Genomic DNA, 20,180 nt, shown 5'->3' with positions numbered 1-20,180 from the left:
CAGCACTGCCTGAGCACTCTGCTGGCTTCGCAGCCTCCCAGCTTTGCTGATACATTCTTTTCCGTTTTAGCCTTCCACGTGGGTGAGTGATCGTATCTCATTAGTTTTTGTTTATTTTGTTTTCCGGCACTAGAGATTATAGCACTGGGGCCAGCCCTATTTTATTTTTATTCATATATTTATTGTGGTGCTGGGGATGAAACCCAGGGGCAGTCTACCTTTGAGCTATACCCCCAACCCTATTTTTTTAGTCTTTATTTTGAAACAGTGTCTCACTGAGTTGCAGAGGGCCTCACTAAGTAGCTGAGGCTGTCTGTGAACCTCTTGTCTCAGCCTCCCGAATGCTGGGATGACAAGCGTGCCTTCCCACGCCCGGCTCCTTTTTCTTAATGTTCTATATCAGTTGTTTATATTCTTTGTGTGTGTGTGTGTGTGTGTGTGTGTGTGTGTGTGTGTGTGTGTGTGGTACTGGGGTTCCTGGAAACTCTTCCACCTCCGGACTACACTCCCAGACCTATTTTTTTGTATTTTTATTTGGAAACAGGGTCTCCTAAGCCAGTGAGTCTGACTTCGTACCTGCGCGATCCTCCTGGCTCCGTCTCCCAACCACAGGGATTACAAGCGTGCGCCACCGCGCCCGGCTCCATATTCTATGGACTCAAATCTTGTGTTGATATACACGTCGAAAATCCCAGTCTGGACTGGGTGCAGTAATATAAACCTGTAATCCCAGTACTTGAGAGGCTAAAACAGGAGGATTATAGGTTTGAGGCCAGCCTAGGCAATTTAGTGAGACCCTCAGTGACTTGGCAAGACTCTGTTTCAAAATAAAAATTAAGAAGGGCTGGGGTGTGGTTCAGAGATAGAATGTCCCTGGGTTCAATCACCAGTACCAAGAAAAATTAAAAAGAAAAAGGAAACTCCTGTCTATAGAGTGCAGAGGATCACAGGTTCGGCTCCTCAAAGGTGGTGAGTAGGAGTTCTCCAGCTGAACGAAGCCTGGCAGATCAGTCTCTTCTCCCATGGTTTATGACTCTCAAGTCCCTTTCAAGGAGCCTCTCCCCCCACCACCCCCAGGCGCCAGCATCTCTCCCTGGGCTTTTTTCCTGCAGGCCTGCGAATGGCCGAGTGGGACAGGCCGGGCCCGAGGCCACCCCCGCAGGCAGAGGCAGCCGCAGAGGGGGAGCCGCACCTGCCCCTGGGCCGGGAGCTGACAGAGGCCAACCGCTTCGCCTACGCCGCCCTCTGCGCCATCTCCTTGTCCCAGCTCTTTCCAGAACCCGAGCAAAGGTGAGTGCTTCTGCCCCTGGGGGAGGCTGTGCCCACAGATTCGAGAACAGCCTTAGCAAGTGAGGCCCGCAGCAACTTCAGACTTCAAAATTTAAAAAGATAATAAAAATAAAAGGGCCAAGGGTATAGTTCAGAGGTAGAAAGTCCCTGGGTTCAATCCGTATTACTACTACTACTACTACTACTACTACTACTACTACTAACAACAACAACAACAATAATAATAATAATAATAATAATAATAAACAGAATTCCAGGGAATAGAGTTAGGAGGCCAGAGGCCAGTGAGCTGAAGCACTTGTCCAGGTGAAAGATGGAGCAGAGGGACGCCTTTCCCAGAGGCCGACACTCTTGCTTCTCTGACCCATACCTGAGCCATATCTGAGAAACCTCCATCCTTCTAGAAGCTTCCCTGACCTGATAAACCCCTGCCTAATAAGCCGATACATAGCCCAGGAGAGCTCGGTGTGCTTTCCTTCCTTGGACAAACATTCATGAGCCTAGACCATGTGCCAGGCCTGGACCAGGCACCACCGAGGACAGCACTAGAGGACTGAGCTGCTGCCCCATGTCTCCCCCACCCGCACCGTGTCTGAGCACCGTTCTGGGCACAGGCTGTAGGCTGGCTGTCAGCATTTGCCTCAGGGACTTTCCTTCTAGAATGTTCTCATCCTGGCTGTCAGCATTTGCCTCAGGGACTTTCCTTCTAGAATGTTCTGATCCTGGGTGCCAGTTGTTACCACGTGGTTGATCTGTTTTCTGAGGCTTGGCACATTTTTTAAAAACCCCCTTGTTATCCAGGCATGGTAGCACATACTTTAACCCCAGTACCGAGGAGGTTGCGATAGGAGGATCACATGTTCAAGACCAGCCTCAGCAACTTAATGAGACTGTCAGCAATCAAGCATGACCCTGTTTCAAAATCAAAAAATAAAAAGGCTGGGAGTGTAGTTGGGAGGTAGACTGCCCCTAGGTTCAATCCTCAGTTTCACAAAAAAAAAAAAAAAAAAAAAAAAAAAAGCAAAACAAAAGCTCCATGTTGTTAAAGCCCAGATAGTCTGTTGGTTTCAACTATCTTTAGATACACAAATATGGTGGAGCCGGGCATGGTGGTGCATTCGTGTAATCCCACTATTTGGGTGGTTAAAACAGGAGGATTGAAGGTTCAAAGCCAGCCTCAGCAACTTAGGCCCTCCACAATGTAGAGACACTTTCAAAAATAAAAAATATTTTAAAAGAAAAAAAAAAGAATAAAAATAAAGGATTTGGGGGTGTAGCTCAGAGGTCAGACAGCCCTGAGTTCAATCTCCAGCACTACAAAACAAAAAGAAAACATTCTGTAGCTCTTCTTGTCCACGTGAAACATAAAGCAAACTTCTAAAATATTTGCTTCTTATCTATGATGGAGGTATCATACATGGCTGTTCCTTACAATTTATTTTATTTATTTTATTTATTTTATTTTATTTTTTGGTGGTACTGGGGTTCCTGGAAGCCCTTCTACCTCTGGGCTACACTCCCAGACCTATTTTTTATATTTTTTATTTAGAAACAGGGTCTCCTAAGCCAGCACGCGCAGCTGGCTTCGAACCTGCGCGATCCTCCTGTCTCCGCCTCCCAAGCGCGGGGATTACAAGCGTGCGCCACCACGCCCGGCTATTTATTTTAAAAAATGTAGAAGATGGGCATAGTGGCACACACTTATAATCCCAGTACTTGGGAGGCTGAGACAAGAGGATCCAGGTTCGCGGACAGCCTCAGTTACTTAGTGAGGCCCTCTGCAACTCAGTGAGACCTGTTTCAAAATAAAGAATAAAAAATAGGGCTGGGGGTATAGCTCGGAAGTAGAGTGCTTCTGGGTTCCATCCCCATTACCACAAAATAAAAAATGTATAAATTGGTGGGTGGGAGGAGAGGTCAGCCACTCCTTCCACCAAGGGTCAGATGTTTTAGGCTCACTGGCCCTGCAGTGTGTGTCATTTTACTCAACTTTGCTGCTATAGCCCAAAAGCTGCTGGGTACCATATATAAAGGAGTGAACGAACGTGGCTGTGTGTCAATAAAACTTTATTTATAAAAACAGGCTTTTTAAAGTAAAAACAGGCCTTTTTTTTTTTTTTTTAACCCTGAGGCAGTAGTTGATAACCCTGGTGAGGGGTGGAGCTCTGGATGAGGTCCCTGGAGACTTTGAGCCTCTGCGGGCTGGGTGGCCCACCGTAAGCTGGGGCAGGGTGGAGGCTGAGCTTAGCACTTGATCGTGCACACTGATGCACAGCAGGGCAGCGAGTCGCTGGAGAGAGGCGGTCCGTGAGAAAGTGTGGCCGGAGGTGCAGGTTGGAACCCGGAGGTGTCACTTAACATCCCCTGACCTGGATTTTCTTATGTCAAGATGGGGGTGAAAGGGTACCCCCCCAGGGGGGTTGGCAGGAATTAAATAAGTCACTGTATAAAGCACTGGGTGCAGGAACTGACAGATACAGCTCCGAGATCGGCTTCCTGCTGCTGCTGATTTTATGTCTTTCAACCAGGCTACCAGCCGCATCACTAGCAACTATCAAGACCCTGCCAGTCCTCCACTTGTTCATAAGTTGTGATGCTGGTACTTTAAATACTTATTAATTAATCCATTAAAGAAATATGTGTATCATGCCTTCTATGTGCCAAGTATTGTCCTAAGCAGAGGAGGAAAAAATGCTGACTTAGTGAATTCTTCCAGCAATTCTGTGAACTAAGTTTCCTCATTATTGTCACTGCTTTTCAGATTTTTTTTTTTTTTTCAGTACTGCGGATGGAACCCAGGGGCATTCTACCTCTGAGCTATACCCCCACCCATATTTTTTATTCTTTATTTTGAAACAGGGTCTCTCTGAGTTGCAGAGGGCCTCACTGAGTAGCTGAGGCTGTCTGCAAACCACGGTCCTCTGGTCTCGGATTCCAAGAGTGCACCACCACACCCGGCTTGTTTTTCAGATTTTAAAACAACCTTAGGCACAGAGAGCTGGAGCCAGTGCCTCGGGCCACACAGCCGGTGGCAGAGCTGGGACCTGAGCCGGAGTGTGTCCTCTGTACCTCCGCACGCTCATTAGGGGATGCCTCTGTGCGTCCAGGAGTTTCTTCACGGGCAGTATTCCAGGCCAGGCAGCTCATTCCTGCCTAAGCATTAATCCCTGAGTAATCTTCACCTTTGTAGTTATTCCCGGCACTATCCCTGTGCACACGTGCGTCACCTGGGCCGGCTCCAGGGCGTCGCAGCGGGGCAGGTTACGCTGACTGCAGGAGCATAGGTGACGCTTCCGAGGGTTTGCAGGCGCCAGGTCCTCCTCTTGTGTCATCCCGCCTTCCCAACGAGCCCGGAGGCACGGGTTCTTATCAAGGCATCACCTGCATTTTACAAGGGGGGAGCCGGGTCCCCCCAGATGGTTGGAAGTGAGTCCAGCTCTCACCCGCTTCATGCTGCCTCCCTTAGTTACCTCGCACATAAAAGTAACGATGCTGGCTGACAGATGAGCGTTCTCTGCCTGCCGAGTCCTGCCCTGGGGGCTTTGTGTGTGTCATCCCATTTAGTCCTGAACCAAATGTATGAAGCTGGTCTTAAACCCATCGTGCTGATAAGAATGCCGAGACACAGAGGTCAAGGCGCTTTCCCAAGACGCTGTGCCGCGCAGCTCCCCTTTCAGAATGCAGGGTGGGCTGCCAGCAGAGCCCTGCACGGTCTGTCCCCTTTGGGGCCTGCGTGCTGCGGAGAGCCACCTTGCCAAGGTGCATCCAGTGACTGGCTGACCTCTTGCCCCACCGAGGGGCCATTCCACCTTCAGAGCTCCTCACAGGGTGGGCCGAGGCTCCCCTTAAGACTGCATCACAGCTCCACAGACCCCTCTGCCCCGCCCGGCCTCCTCTGCTCCCTCCCACAGGCTCTGATTACCAAGGGGGCCCGACAGTCTCCATTTCAGACCTGCTTCCGGGTACCCCGCCATCGCAGTGGCGAGGCCGGGATTTGAACTGTAGCTCTTCTCCGCTCCCGTCCACAGCCCCGGCCCCAGGGGTGTCTCTGCTCAGCAGCAGCTCCAAGAAATGGGATAGGTGGGCTGCTCGGCGCAAGAGCAGCAGCTCCTGAGGTCAGTCCTCCGCCACCAGGGAGCTCCGTCGTCTCTGGGAGGCTGCTCTGCCCTGACCTGCCTGCGGTTTTCCGACAGAGTGCGGAGCCCAGTGCCGGAGGCCCAGAGCAGTGTGGTTTGAGGCAGGCTGGGACTCTGGTTTGGGAGTTAGGCCTGGCCACTAGCTGCTAGCCTTTGTCTTAGTACGATCACCTCCTAACTGACACCATGCTCCCCAGCCCTGCCACCCCAGCCTCCTCACACTCACCGCACAAAGGGCGGACTACATCAGAAGTCCAGTGTGGGCTCTGCCATGTGCCCAGCTTCAGCTCACGGGGCTCGCTCTCCTCTAGAGCGGCCCCTCTCCAGCCTCGCCTGGGCCCGATGTGGATGGCAAGCCCAGCCCAGGGGGCCGCGTGCCCAGTGGTCCAGGACTCTTCCCCTGCCCTTTTCCCACCCCCACAGGTGGCCCTGGGCTCCCTCTTTGGCCCCTGACTCTGTCCTCATGGATCACAGGACACCGCGACGGTCTTTTACTCCAGGTCTCCTCCTCACCGCCGTGAGCACCATCAGAGATGGCCTTCCCTTAGCTCCCTCCTCCCCAGCACTGCTTCAGCGAGAGGCCCGGGTGCAGGGTGGCCCTCGTCCCTGTGGCTCATCGGCGTCTTGGGAGACCTTTGGGTGGGGGAGGCAACACCACATCACCAAGCCTGCCGTTCTTTCTGCAGCCACCAGGTCCCGTGCGTGCCGTCCGCACCCTCATGGGAGCTGCGGGAGGCTGAGTGCGGGACCTACGCCACGTCTCTCTTTCAGCTCCTTCTGCACCGAGTTCATGGCGGGCCTGGTGAAATGGCTGGAGCTGTCCGAATCGGTCCTGCCGACCATGACTGCTTTTGCCAGCGGCCTGGGAGGCGAAGGGGCGGACGTGTTCGCGGAGACTTTATTGAAGGACCCCATCCTGAGGGGCGATGCCTCGGTGGTCACTCAGGTACGCCTCGCACCTGGCAGCGGGCGGGATGGCGACCCAGCCATTCCCATTCCAAGTCAGTCTGAGAATTGCTTCTAGTGGGATGGGCGGGCTGCAAGGTAAAATATTACATCATATCATACGGCGATGAGTATTGACTATCGAGAGAATTGCACAGGCAATTATAGGTTCTAGAACCTTTAAACAAATTAACTTGTGAGCCAGGCGTGGTGGCGCACGCTTCTAATCCCAACATTTGGGAGGCTGAGACCGGAGGATCGCGGTTCGCGGACAGCCTCAGCTACTTAGTGAGGCCCTCCGCAATTTAAACCCTATTTCAAAATAAAGAATAAAAAATAAGGCAAGGGGTATAGCTCAGAGGTTGAATGCCCCCGGGTGGCATCCCCAGACCCGCAAAAAAAAAAAAGCAAACAAAAAAATTAACTTGTGTAGGGTGCAGTAGCACACATCTATAATTCCAGTACTTGAGAGGCTGAGATAGGAGGATCACGGGTTTGAGGCCAGCCTCAGTAACTTAGAGACACCCTCAGCAACTTAGCAAGATCCTGTTTCTAGATTAAAAAATAAAAAGGGCTGAGGGTGTAGCTTGGAGATAGAATGCTCAGAGGGTGTAGCTCAGACATAGAGTGCTCAGAAGTAGAACAAATACCCCATGCCCCCGAAACTCGCCCCAAAATCAACTCATTTAATTTTCAAACAACCCTTTGAATTGTTTGAGAATTAAATACGGGTTAGGGATCTTTTTTCCAAATGCTTGAAGCCGAAACTATTTCAGATTTAGAATATTTGCATATACATAACGAGATAGCTTGGTGATGGGACCCAAGTCTAAACATGAGATTTCTTTATGTATATCCACACACATAGCCTGAAGGTAATTATATACAACATTTTTAATCATTTGGCACATAAAGCAAAGTCTCATGGCCTAGAATTTCCCACTTTGGCATCATGTTGGTACTCAAAACATTTCAGATTTTTTTAGCATTTTGGATTGGGGATTTTGGGGGAGATTGAGGATACTCAACCTTTATGATCTCCATTTAATAGTTGAGAAAACCGGGGCCCAGAGAGGTTAAGTAGCTTGCCCGGAGTCACAAGACCCATAGGTAGCTGAGCCTTGGACATCCGGGTCCCCGCCTTCCACCGAGCTGCATCTTTTCTGAAGGGGCAGCGTTGCCGTGTGCCCGCGGGCCTGCTGCTCACCCGCCCTGTGCGGCTGGAGCAGGCAGAAGCTGCGGCCGCTCGGGTGGGCAGATACAAAGCGGCCCCTGCTCGGCCTCAGCCCGCTTCGGACACGGTGGCCGGCCAGCCGCTCGGCTCCCGGGCCCAGTGCCCGGGAGTTTGGCTGACGCTGCTCTCGCTTGGACAGGCGTCCAGCAGCGCCTGTCCCTCGTCACTGACCCCTGCTTCCTTTCCCCCCAGGACCTTCTGAGCTTCTCACTCAAGGATGGTAAGTGGACCTGCTCAGGTGCAAATTGTGGGCGCCGCCTTCACCCCAGCCAGGGACCCCAGCGTGCGCGGCCTGGCCCCCCAGGGTTTCCTTGGCACCAGGGCTTCCAGGAAGCCAGGATCCCGGGTGAGCTGGTGAGGACTGAGCCGAGTACCCCGCGGAGCCCTCACTTCTCCTGTGGAGCTCGAGCTGCCCCCCCGCCCCGCGCGGGCCCTCCTGGCTGACAGCTGGATTCTGCTCGCCGGGCGCCCCGGCCGGTGCCCGTTCCCATCTGGCAGACACTCCATGCTCTGCCCGCGTGCTTCTTCGCCGGTCTGTGGACCATCGCTGGCCCAGGGCAGCCTTGCCGGCCCCTGGCCTCCCATGGTCATCGTGCCCTAGTTTCTGAGCTTTGGTAACCAGCTTCCTCTCTGAGCACTTGCGAGGCCCAACACGGTACCCGGCCTATAGCACACAGGTCAGAAGCATCTGCTGAATGAACTAGTGGGATGGATCCTACTGCCCCATTTAGTGGACAGGAGTCAGCTTGTCTGAGTGATCTCGTCTCAAGAGCTTTAATTCCATTGCATCTGCAAAGACCTACTTCCCAAGTCAGGTCACATTCACACGCTCGTATCTTTTTGGGGGGCCGCAACTCAACCCACTACGCCATCCAGGCTTCCCGGTAAGCACCTCCACCCTGTAGGCGCCGTCCGCATCCTCCCACCGCCCCGCGTGCCGCTGCTTTCTGTCGTTTTCTTTGCACTCCTTCTAAGTCCTTCTGTTCTCTAGCTGTCTCGGCACTGAGCCCTCCGACAGTTACTCTGCCGGCCAGCAGATAGAGCGCATGCGAGACTGAAAACGAGGTCCCCAGCAGTCTCCACTGTGTGCAGAGACCTTCCCCAGCTCCCACCGGCACCCTGCTTGTGGGAGGAACAGTAGCCGCTGTCTGCCAGGGTGGCAGAAAGTGTAGGTCACTCTGCTGGCAGACTCTTGGTTATGAGGGTAATCATTCTCTTTATTATTAAAAAAAAAAAAGACCTCTGCTGGCTTGGTGGTTCATGCCTATAATCCCAGCACTTGAGAGACTGACCCAGGAGGATCACAGGTTGTTGAGGCCAGCCTTAGCATCTTAGCAAGGCCCTCAACAACATAGCAAAATTCTAATGAAAAATAAAAGGGGCTGGGGGCATAGCTCAGAGTAGACAGTAACTCGGAGTAGAACGCCCCTAGGTTCAGTCCCCAGTGCCACATAACCAGACTTTTGAGCCCTTGCTGCTGCCAGTGTGTTCTGTGGACCTGCAAAATCAGCATCCTCGGAGGCTCTGTTAGAAATGCCAGTCTCATCCGGGCATGGTGGTGCACACCTGTATCTCAGTACTTGGGAGGCTAAGACAGGAGGATCAAAGGTTAGAGGCCAGCCTCAGCAATGTAGGGAGACTCTCGGGAACCTAGCAAGCAAGACCCTCTTTCAAAACAAAACAAAATTTAAAAAGGGTTGAGGTTGTATCTCAGAGGTCGAATGCTCCTGGGTTCAATCCCTACAGCCAGGGGAAAAAGAGAAAGAAAGAATAAAAGAAAGAAGGATTAAAGGGAAGGAGGCAGGGAGGGAGGGAGGGCAGGCGGGCGAGCAGAGTCCTGCCCAGACCAACCAGGTTAGTATCTACACATTATCCAGGCAATTCTGGATACTTTTCAATCTGAGAGGCACTTTTCTAAGCTCGACCTCTAGAGTATATTTTTGGTCCTTGTTTTTGCCTATTTTGTGCTACTAACAGAATACCTGAGTTTGAATAACTTATTTAAAAAAAACAGAGATTAGTTGAGCATGGTGGTGCACGCTTGTAATCCCAGCATTTGGGAGGCTGAGACAGGAGGATCGCAATTAGCGGCTAGCCTCAGCTACTACTTAGTGAGGCCCTCTGCAATTCAGTGAGACCCTGTTTCAAAATAAAGAATGAAACATAAGACTGGAGGTATAGCTTGGAGGTAGAATACCCCTGAGTTCCATTTCCAGTAGCAATAAACAAAAAAAAAACCAGATTAATTTCTTATAGCTCTAGCCAGATGCAGCGGTACATGCCAGTTATTCAGGAGGCTGAGGCTGGAGGATCACAAGTTCGAGGCTAGCCTCAGCAATTTTTAAGACCCTGTCTCTAGATAAAAAAAAAAACTAAAAGGGCTGGAGGTTAGCTCAGTGGTTGGGAGACCCTGAGTTAAATCCCTAGTAACACACACACACACACACACACACACACACACACACACACACACACAGCTAGTATCTGGCCGAGAGCCTTCATGCTGTGCCATCCCATAGCAGAAGGTGGCAGGACAAGAGGAGACAAGAAAGAGGGTGAACAGAGGGACCCAGACCCGTTCTTTCATAAGGAGCACCCCTGTAATGAGCCCATCCCCGCGAGGACAGCAGTCATCCCCATGGCCTGATCACCTCTTGAAGGCCCCGCCTCTCATCACTGGGGTTCCTGGAAACCCTTCTACTCCGGGCTACACTCCCAGACCCATTTTTTTTATATTTTTATTTGGAAACAGGGTCTCTTAAGCCAGCGAGACTGGCTTCGAACCTGCACGATCCTCATATCTCTGCCTCCCAAGTGCGGGGATTAGAAGCGTGCGCCACCACGCCCGGCCCATAGCACACTAATTCTATCCAGACAAAATGTTTAGCCTCACATCTTAGAGCCAGTCAGGACCTCACAGCATCGTGGGGTCACGGGCCGGCCTCTGCCTCTGAGCAGGTGGATGCTCGGCTTGCCTCTGCTCAGCGGTGAAGGCCCAGCGTTGGGCCTCTGAGGAGGGGGTAGCATAGGCCTCAAAATACTGCTGAGTCATCAAACTCCCAGTCCAGAATATTCTCTGCCCATGCACCCTGAAATTTACATTGGGGGGGGGGCTGCACAGTCTCAGAGGTTGTCATGTATTTCATTAAAAAGTGATTGTACCATTTTATTTTTTCTCTTTGGACTGGGGATTGAACCCAGGGGCATTCTTCCTCCAGACTCTACGCCCAGCCCATTTTACTTTTTTATTTTGAAGCAGGGTTTTGCTGAGTTGCTGAGGCCGGCCTCGAACCTGCAATCCTCTGTCTCGGCCTTTCAAGTACCGAGATTACAGGTGTGCACCACCACTCCCAGCTAATCGCACCATTTTTCAGCAGAAGCGAGGGAAGAAGGGTAACACCTGTTGTAGTCTCCCAGCCTGGCTTGAAGAAAGAGGCCGAGTTGGCCCAGTGGCTGAGGCTCAGGTTGCTGGAGGCGGGGTGGCACCTTGACACGTTGGAATCTAATACTGTAGGTGTTGTTACCACAAAGCCACCACCTGCTGGATGTGTGCTGTGTGCCAGGCATGGCCCTAGGGCTCTTGCAGGCCTTTAGCCTCTTACCCCAGCGAGGCGGTCAAGGCTATTGCTCCCGTTCTGTAGTCCTGACACCTGCCAAAGTCAACCTGGACAATCCCTTCCTTTTTATTTATTTATTTAGTAGTAGTGGTGGTGGTGGTAGTAGTTGAACATTATACCTCTGAGCTACATCCCCAGCCCCTTTTATTTGTTTATTATGAAATAGGTTCTCCCTAGCCAGGTGTGGTGGCGCACACTTGTAATTCCAGCATTCGGGAGACTGAGACAGGAGAATCACAGGTTTGCAGCCAGCCTCAGCTACTTAGTGAGGCCCTTTGCAACTCAGTGAGACCCTGTTTCCAAATGAAGAATAAAAAATAGGGCTGGGGGTGTAGCTTGGAGGTAGAATGCCCCTGGGTTCCATCCCCAGTACCCCCCCCCAAAAGAAATCGGTTCTTCCTAAATTGCTGAGGCTGTCCTCAAATCTGATTCTCCTGTCTCACCCTCCCAAATAGTGGGATTATAAGTGTGCGCCACCATGCCCATTGATCTCTTTTTGACAGCAGGAAAGACTGAGGCCCAGAGCGGGAAAGGGCTCTCCTGGAGATACACAGTGGCAGAGGTAGACGGAGTCAGAACCGGTCTCTGGCCTCCGCGGCCAGCACTTCTCCCAGCGCCTCTGCACCAGAGAGGCCACTCCTCCCCCCAGTTGGCCTCACATTCTTTACGCCCTGCCCCTCTTCCTGTCCCCCTGTCTGCAAACCACAAACTGTCACCAGCACCCTTGGACACCTAGGAGCCCTAACGGTACCGTCTCTGCTGTGGGTGCCCTTGGCTGGCCCCTGCAGAATGCCTGAGTGGGTCAGGAGCACCGGTCCCACCCCGGGCTCTCCCTGCCGTCCCAGGGCCACTTCTACACCGGCACAGCCTTCCCCATTGCCACTGAGAGTAACCACCACATGTTAAGGCACAGCTAACGGTGGGTGGGTGGGTGGGTGGGTGGGTGGATGGATGGATGGATGGATGGGTGTGTGGGTGGGTGGGGATGGATGGATAGATGGATGGATGGATGGGACATTTGGGAAGTCAGGCTGCCTGGATGTTAATATTAAGTTCCACTTTAGCAAGGGACTGAATGTCTCTGACTCTGTTTCCTTGAGTGTCAGTAACAGTGGTCTTTAGCTTTCCAGGGGCAGTGAGGAAAGCCCAAAGGAGGGGAGCCACGTGGCGAGCTCAGCGCCAAGCTGGCATGGGAAGCAGGCTGAGCGCTGCTATGGTGACAGTGGGGAGTGGCCGGATGGGGGACCCTCGGAATAGGGACACCTACATTCTCAGACTGTCTTGCTGTGTGACCTTGAACAAGTCACTTAGCCTCTTGAATTGCCATTTCATATACAAATAAGGAGTAAGAGGCAGGTGTTCCATAAGAAAAAAAATTGTTTTGGCTTATAAGATCTTTGATTCTAGAACAAAGGTCAAGGATCCTATAAGAAGATCAGTGTTGTAGATGAGCTGGTTTTCCAGGTCCTTTTCCATGAGCTGCCTGAGGACAGAGCTTTTGTCTGGCTTGCTTGCCATCGAATTCCGTGAGAAATACGTGGTAGCCACTGAGTATTCATTGGAGGGAGGGAGAGGGGAAGGAAGGAATGGATGGATGGAGGAGTAGAAGGGAGAGGAAGGAAGGAAGGAGGATGGATGGATGGATGGATGGATGGATGGATGGATGGAATGATGGATGGATGGATGGATGGATGGATGGATGGATGGATGGAATGATGGATTGATGGATGGATGGAATGATGGATGGATTGGTGTGGATGGATGGATGGATGGATGGATGGATGGATGGATGGATGGAATAATGGATGGATGGATGGAATGATGGCTGGATGGGTGGGTGGATGGAAACAAGGGAAGAAGGGAACATTGATGGGCAGATGACGCATGGATGAACAGAAGGATGGATGAATAGATGGGAGGAAGGAGGGAAGGCAAGGGAGAGGACAGAGAGATAGAGGACAAAAGGACAGTGGGTACCTTTCTTTAGAGGACAGGCGTAGATCAGGAGCAGGGTGATTCTGGCCAGGTGGGGGCGGGCGGCTGGGAGGAGTCTTTGTGCGGCTGGATTTCTCCCTGGGTGTGAGGCACCGTGAGTAATCGTGGAGTTGGCCCAGGAAATCAACATGAAAAGCCGCTTTTCTCGGAACTTCCTGGAAGGCTGACCTTGACCGGCAGCGTGGGGCTCTTAGTCACAGAGCGTGCCATGTTGGCAGCTGGGTGGGATTCTTTGTGAATGCTAATCATTTGTTTCCCATCAGGTTGCAGCCTGCCATGCTCTTTGCCCACTGAACGGTAAAAACAAGCAAGTGTTCTGTGATGACGGTGAACGGCTGGTATCCCTTTTTTTTGTGTGGTACTGGGGTTCCTGGAAGCCCTTCTACCTCCGGGCTACACTCCCAGACCTATTTTATATTTTTATTTGGAAATAGGGTCCCTTAAGCCAGCGCAGCTGGCTTCGAACCTGCGCGATCCTCCTGTGTCCGCCTCCCAAGCACGGGGATTACACGCGTGCGCTGCCACGCCCGGCTAGAACGACTGCTCGGCTCGGCTCTCCTGAGACGGGCTGGACCCCTCTGTGGTGGGGCTGCTGCACTGTAGATGTGTAGCCGCTTCCCCAGCCTCTGGCCACTAGATGCCAACAGCTTCCTGAATTTGGATGGCCAAAGATGTCTCCAGACATTGCCAGTACCCTCTGAGGAACAAAACCAAAAATTGACCATCTCAGGTGATGCCGGTTTGTTCCCATTCAGTAATCTTTGTATTATTTATTTTGGCACTGAGGATTGAACCCAGGAGCATTCTACCTCCAAGCTGCACTCCCAGCCCAATTTTATTTTTATTTTTATATTTATTTATTTATTTATTTGGTACTAAGAATTGAACCCAAGAGCATACTCTCTCTGAGCTACACCCCCAGTCCTATTTTATTTTTATTATATTTTTGGTTTGAGGTTTTTTGTTTGGTTGGGTTTTATTGGTTTGTTTGGTGGAACTAGGGAGATGGAACCCAGGGGCATTCTTCTGAGCTAGACCCCCAGCCCTATTTTATTACCTATTTTTAAATATGGTCTCGCTAACTTTCGGAGAGCCTCACAAGTTTACTGAGGCTGGCCGCTAACCTGCAATCTTTCTGTCTCAGCCTCCCAAGTACTGGGATTACACCCAGCTTTATTTTTTATTTTTACTTATTTATTTATTTGGTACTGGGAATTGAACCCAGAAGCATGTTATCTCTAAGCTATACCCCCAGCCCAATTTTATTTTTATTATTTCTTATTTTTTAATTTTTATTTATTTATCTTGGTACTGGGAATTGAACCCCCAAGAGCACACTATCTCCAAGGTATACCCCCATCTCTTGGTTTTTGGTTTTTTTTTTTTTTTTGTCTGTTTTTTGTTTTTGTTTGAAACAGGATCTCACTAGGTTGCTAAGAGTCTCTTAAATTGCTGAGGCTGGCCTCGAGTCTGCGATCCTCTTGTCTCAGTCTCCCAAGTACTAGGATTACAGGAATGTGTCACCATGCCCAGCTTATTGTTTTATTGTGAAACAGGTTCTCGCTAAGTTGCTGTGGCCAGCCTTGAATCTGCAGTCTTTTTGTCTTAGCCCCCAAGTACTGGAATTATGGGTGTGCTCCACTGCGCCCAGCTTTATCCAGTCATCTTTATAAGTAGTTCTAGTTACTCTTTAGGCCACTTCCACAGATTGTGAATTACTGCATAGTATACAGCTCTCAGAAAAGCTACCGAAATACATACTATTCTCCCCACTATGGGAAGGAAATTCAGCCTCAGGAAATTGAGCAAGTCACCCAGCATTATATGTCAAAGTTTTAAAATTTCTTTTAAGGTAAAGTGAATCTCGCGGTGAACTCTGCATTGGTGCTGGGGAAGCTTGGAGTGATGATTTTTCCCCTCTGTTCTGGTCTGTAACCCATGCCCCAAGGATCAGCACGGGGCCAGGGACTGAGCAGGTGCACACAGCACCACAGCAGGTGGGTCCCACACCAGCCCCGCATCCGCCTGCTTGTTATTACTGGATAGCAAACCCTAATGAGTCAGGGCTTCGGGGCGTTGGTCTTTGGCCCCCGTGAAATGCAGATATTGTCACCCAGTTGCTGGGTTCTCTGTCGGGATCCTCAAAACTCACATGATTTATCACCAATATGGAAACAGCCTGGTTTGTAGCAAATAAGAACTGAACACCTGCTGTGTGTACCCAGCCTTTGCGCGAGGCACAGGGTATCGTTTTAATAGCAGGCACATATTGAGCACCTACTGTATGTCCGGCTCTGAGCTAAGAGCTCTCCTCACAGGTACTAATGTGTTTAAGGCCCACGGGGACCCTGGAAGGTAGAGGGTCTCACTGAGTTGCTGAGACTGGTCTTGAACCTGCAAGCTTCCTGTGTCATCCTCCCAAGTACAAGGATTCTGCAGGCGTGCACCACTGTGCCTGGCTCACAGTCCACCTCCTGAGCCATTCTGCTCCCCACTTGAAGATGCACCGAGACCTCATTTCTACCGCTGGCTTCAAGGGAGCTGGACAAGGCCGGAGGGAAGGGCGGGCACCACGTGCGCAGGACTGGCACGGCCCATCCTTTTTTTTTTTTTTTTTTTCAAGTGCAGATAACCACTTTAGTCTTTAATGCGTTACTGGTGTATTACACTTACCTGTGACAGTGACATCCACACTGATGCGTTCATCTATGCACCTGGAGAGTTTGTTCTGCCTCCTTCCTCGGCCTTCCCCCCCCTCCAGCCCTCCCCCGACTCTGCTGGTCCCACTCTCTCTTCCCCAAGGCCCCTCTTCTTCCCCCCCTGTGGGAGAGAGAACGCACAGCCCTTGAAGCTCCAAGTCTGGCTGACCTCACATAGCACGACGTCCTCCGGCTCCGTCCATTTTCCTACAGATGGTTTCGTTCTTCTATGGCTGGGTGAAACTCCGCTGTGCGGACGATGTACCACACCTTCTTTACCCATTTATCCGTTGGCAAATGGCTGGGTTGGGTCCATAACTTGGCTTTTGTGAATCGTGCTGCTATGAACAAGAGTATGCATGTGTCACGATAGTATTCTGATTTAAAATCTTTTGGGAAAATACCCAGGAGCGGTACGGCTGGGCCGTGTGGTGGTTCCGCTCCTCATCTTGAGGAACCTCCGTACTGATGCCACGTTGGTGGCACCGGTTAACAGCCCCCTAGCGGGATGGAAGCAGCTCCTCCCACACACATCCTCGCTGGCATTTCTTATTGTTCCTATTTTTTTGTGCGGTACTGGGGATGGAACCAGGGGCATTCGACCTCCGAGCTACACCCCCAGCTCCATTTTTTATTCTTTATTTTGAAACAGGGTCTCACTGAGTTGCAAAAGGTCTCACTAAGTAGCTGAGGCTGTCCGCAAACCTGGATCCTCCTGTCTCAGCCTCCCGAATGTTGGGATTACAAGCGTGTGCCACCACACCCGGCTATTGTTCATATTTTTGATGGACACCTGCGCACGCACAGGCGGAGCTGAGGGAGGCCCCAGACGCACCCTTCCTCTCTGTCCCCTGCTCTCACCACCACTAGCCTCCATGTTAGCTCTTGGCCAAGTTAACGCCCTCAGCTGTCCTAAGCCAGGAGGAGAAACGGCAGGAATCAGCCCTCAAGCGTTGAGGTAAACTATTGCCGAGAGAGGGCTCCATGGCCGGGCTCTGCCTGCCAGGGTGGACCCCAAGCCGTGCCCAGGCAGGGTGGCGTGGGACCAGAATACACTGCGGTTTCTCCTAAGATGCAAAAAAGCCACGTACACAAAAATAGAGGCAAATAATAAGAATTCCAGAAGAACGTGACTCTGGGGATGGCAGCTGGGCCGGTCCAGCGACTGTCTGATCATGTCCTACGAGGTGTGTCCTGGACTCCAGGGAGGAAAGAGACCGGAGCCCCACCCTGAAGCGGTGGTCAATAGCTCACAGCCTGCCCAGCAGCCCGCTCAGAGGCTTAGCAAAGGACAGAAGATGCACGATGGCTCCCATAAAGAGCGAGGGAGACCGGGCATGGTGGCGCACGCTTGTAATCCAGCATATGGGAGGCTGAGACAGAAGGATAGCGTTCACAGCCAGACTCAGCTACTTAGTGAGGCCCTTTACAACTCAGTGAGACCCTGTTTCAAAATAAAGAATAAAAAATAGGGCTGGGGTGTAGCTCAGAGGTAGAATGCCCCTGGGTTCCATCCCCAGTACCATAAAAAGAAAAAGTGCGAGGGCAGCTGGCTTCAGTGCACCCCTGCCGCGTCCCGGTGCTGGCCACACTCGTGGACCACGCTCCCCCGAGAGCTCTCAGCTAGGCCAGAGCCCGGAAGTAGTGCTGGGGCCGGGGTGCAGCTCAGTCTTGGAGCAATTGCCTGGCACTCAGGAGGCCCTGGGCTTGATGCCCAATATGAGAGAGAGAAGGAAGGAAGGAGAGAGAGAGAGAGAGAGAGAGAGAGAGAGAGAGAGAGAAAGAAAGAAGAAGAAGGAGGAGGAGGAGGAGGAGGAGGAGGAGGAGGAGGAGGAGGAGGAGGAGGAGGAGGAGAAAGAAAGACTGCTACTTGTAACAAGAAAGGCATTCTTGCTCCCGTTTCATAGATGATGAGACTGAGGCTCAGAGATAGAGGAGACCTACCGGAGACCGTTGGGCCATCGGGGAGTCGATGACTAGTCCAACCAAGCCTTTCTGCCTCGGTTCCTGTCTTGGGTCTGGAGAGCAGCCCCAGGGGAAGGGATCTCTTCCCACAGGAGGACGCAAACTCTCCCCAGCAAGGGCAAGGCCAAGCCCTGGCCCGCAGTCCCTGCTCCCGGGCCCAGAGACAGAGCCCTTGCTGAGAACCGGGGCTGGCCCCGGCCTCTCGGCAGGAGGCCACACTGTCCCCATTCCCAGGAAAGGTGGGCAGGCTCGGGTTGTCATCCGTACCTGGTGGCACGTCTGGCATTGCGGGCCAAGTGCTAGGGGCGCTGCAGGTCTTCCAGTGAGCGAGACAGAGCCAGACAACGAGGCTCGCCATATGTAGCTTCTCTGTCATGTGGTGCTGGTGGGGAAGGGCCCAGAAGGTGGCTTCCATCCCCAGCTCTGCATGAACACGCAGGCCACACTAAGCACCCTAAACCAGGGCCTGGTAGGCTCCAGGGACTCCCATGGAGTGTATTTGCTGGGGCTACCTGGGCTGTCCCACTGTTCCGGATGGCTGACACACTGCTGCCCCCTGGTGGCAGAGCTGAGATCCTTGGGTGGTCCTCCAGCCCCCATCTTCGCCCTCCAGAGACCTGGTCTCCTAGGTGATATTTTGTCTTAGGTGTGCCTGTGGCCTCTGGCCTCGGGCTGCTGCCAGGATTGTGTACACACCCCATGTGCTCAGGAGATAGGATGCATAGCTGACCACGCAGGTGGCACACCTGTAATCGCAGTACTTGAAAGGCTGAGACAGAAGGATCACAGGTTCAAGGACAGCCCCAGCAATTTAGCAAAACCCTGTGTTCAAATAAAATAGGGCTGGGGGTGTAGCTCATAGGCAGAATGCCCTGGTTCAATCCTCAGTCACTCACACACACACACACACACACACACACACACACACCTCTGAACAGAAACGTTTCCTTGGATAATCCTGCATCACTCTCCAGGCTGCACCACTCGCCCAGCTGTGTGGCTTTGAGCAGCTTTCTTAACATCTCTGGGGGAGCAGGACTTGGAAGGTACTGGAAATGGAGAGGGAGTGTCCAGAGGGCGTGAGAGGGAGGAAGGCCTTGGTGCTGCTCGGGGGAGCGGGTGCAGCCAGAACGCGGCAGGCCAGGGAAGACCGTTAACTGTGCACCTGCTCCCGCAGGCATCTTGCCAGGTACCGGGGGTCAGCAAGGGGCAGGGCAGAGGGTCCTGCCCTGGACTGAGACAGACACTATCCATACACAGAAAAATGGGAGGAAACGGTGATAGGGACAGGGTGGCAGGGGATGGGCAGCTCTCCTGCAGAAACCACCAGCCTCTCCAAAGAGTTGATACTGAAGTTGAGGCCTGCTGGGTGGAAAAGGGCCAGCCCAGCAGAGCACTGGGGGAGGAGCTTCCCAGGTAGGAAGAACAGCGAGCGCAAAGGCCCTGTGGCAGGCAAGGCTTGGCTCCTCGCTAGGACAGGTGCTGGTGCACAAGGCAGGGAGGGGGAGACGGGGTGGGAGAGGGCAGCAGGGAGGGGACCCGTCCTGGAGACCAGAGGGAGAAGCGTGGGTTTCATCCTAAAGGCACGGGGACCATTGGAAAGTGTTCAGCTGGGGAGAGGACACGATCGGGCTGATGACTTCGGAGAGCCCTCTGGCTGCTGTGTGGCTGGTGGGGCGCAGGGGCCCGAGTGAAAGGTGATACCCAGCGCGACAGCTGGGGTTGGTGAGCGGAGACCGCGGTGGCAGCGGAGATGGAGCCGCGCGCTCAGACCCGGGCAGCTTTGGGAGGTGGAGCAGCCAGTGTGGGAAACCTGGAGAACCAAGGATAGTGCCCAGGCTTTGAGCCCAGGCCCCAGCGTGGATGGGAGGAGATGTCAGTTACCAAGACAGAAGAGACCGGCCCTTGACCTGGTCACCTGGCGAGCTGGCAGCAGAGCCCAGAACTGGGGCCCGGGATTCATGACCCCACTCACCTCAAACAGAGCCTCAGCTCCAAGACAGCAGCGCAGCCACCAGGGCCCTTGAAATGACCGCCACGTGCCCTGAGGGACAGGGCCCCGGGCCTCCCCGCTCCGTGGAGCGCCAGCCACCCGGCGGCCGTGTCCAGGTGGCAGCTGACTCACGCAGCCCTGACCCATGGGGTCGGAATAGCTCTACTTATCTCTGCCACCGTGAATCATTCATGGCCAAGCCTGGCTTTCCACAACCCGATTACCGCCTGGGTGCAGCGGGCTTGGCTCCTTCAAAGGAGCAGGGAGCTGCTTTGTCTGCGGAGGCTTCATTAACCCAGTGACCCC

At 52.7% G+C, this 20,180-nt stretch overlaps 1 protein-coding gene across 1 annotated transcript in view; it reads left to right on the top strand.

Annotated features, from left to right (window-relative positions):
* Positions 1-1,120: 1,120 nt before the first annotated feature.
* The window catches only part of TMCO4 (transmembrane and coiled-coil domains 4), a gene marked incomplete at both ends in the record, with an annotated part of 61,915 nt that continues 42,855 nt past the window's right edge, over positions 1,121-20,180 (top strand). The window contains 3 exons of the mRNA XM_080692808.1: positions 1,121-1,290; positions 6,198-6,372; positions 7,798-7,829. Coding sequence (XP_080548934.1) covers positions 1,121-1,290; positions 6,198-6,372; positions 7,798-7,829 — 377 coding nt within the window. The remainder of the gene's footprint in view (positions 1,291-6,197; positions 6,373-7,797; positions 7,830-20,180) is intronic.

This window comes from Muscardinus avellanarius, assembly GCF_963383645.1.
Source record: "Muscardinus avellanarius genome assembly, chromosome: 3".
Lineage (NCBI taxonomy): Eukaryota > Metazoa > Chordata > Mammalia > Rodentia > Gliridae > Muscardinus > Muscardinus avellanarius.
The sequence above is the reverse complement of the archived record's forward strand: the minus strand, read 5'-3'. Positions and strand labels throughout refer to the sequence as shown.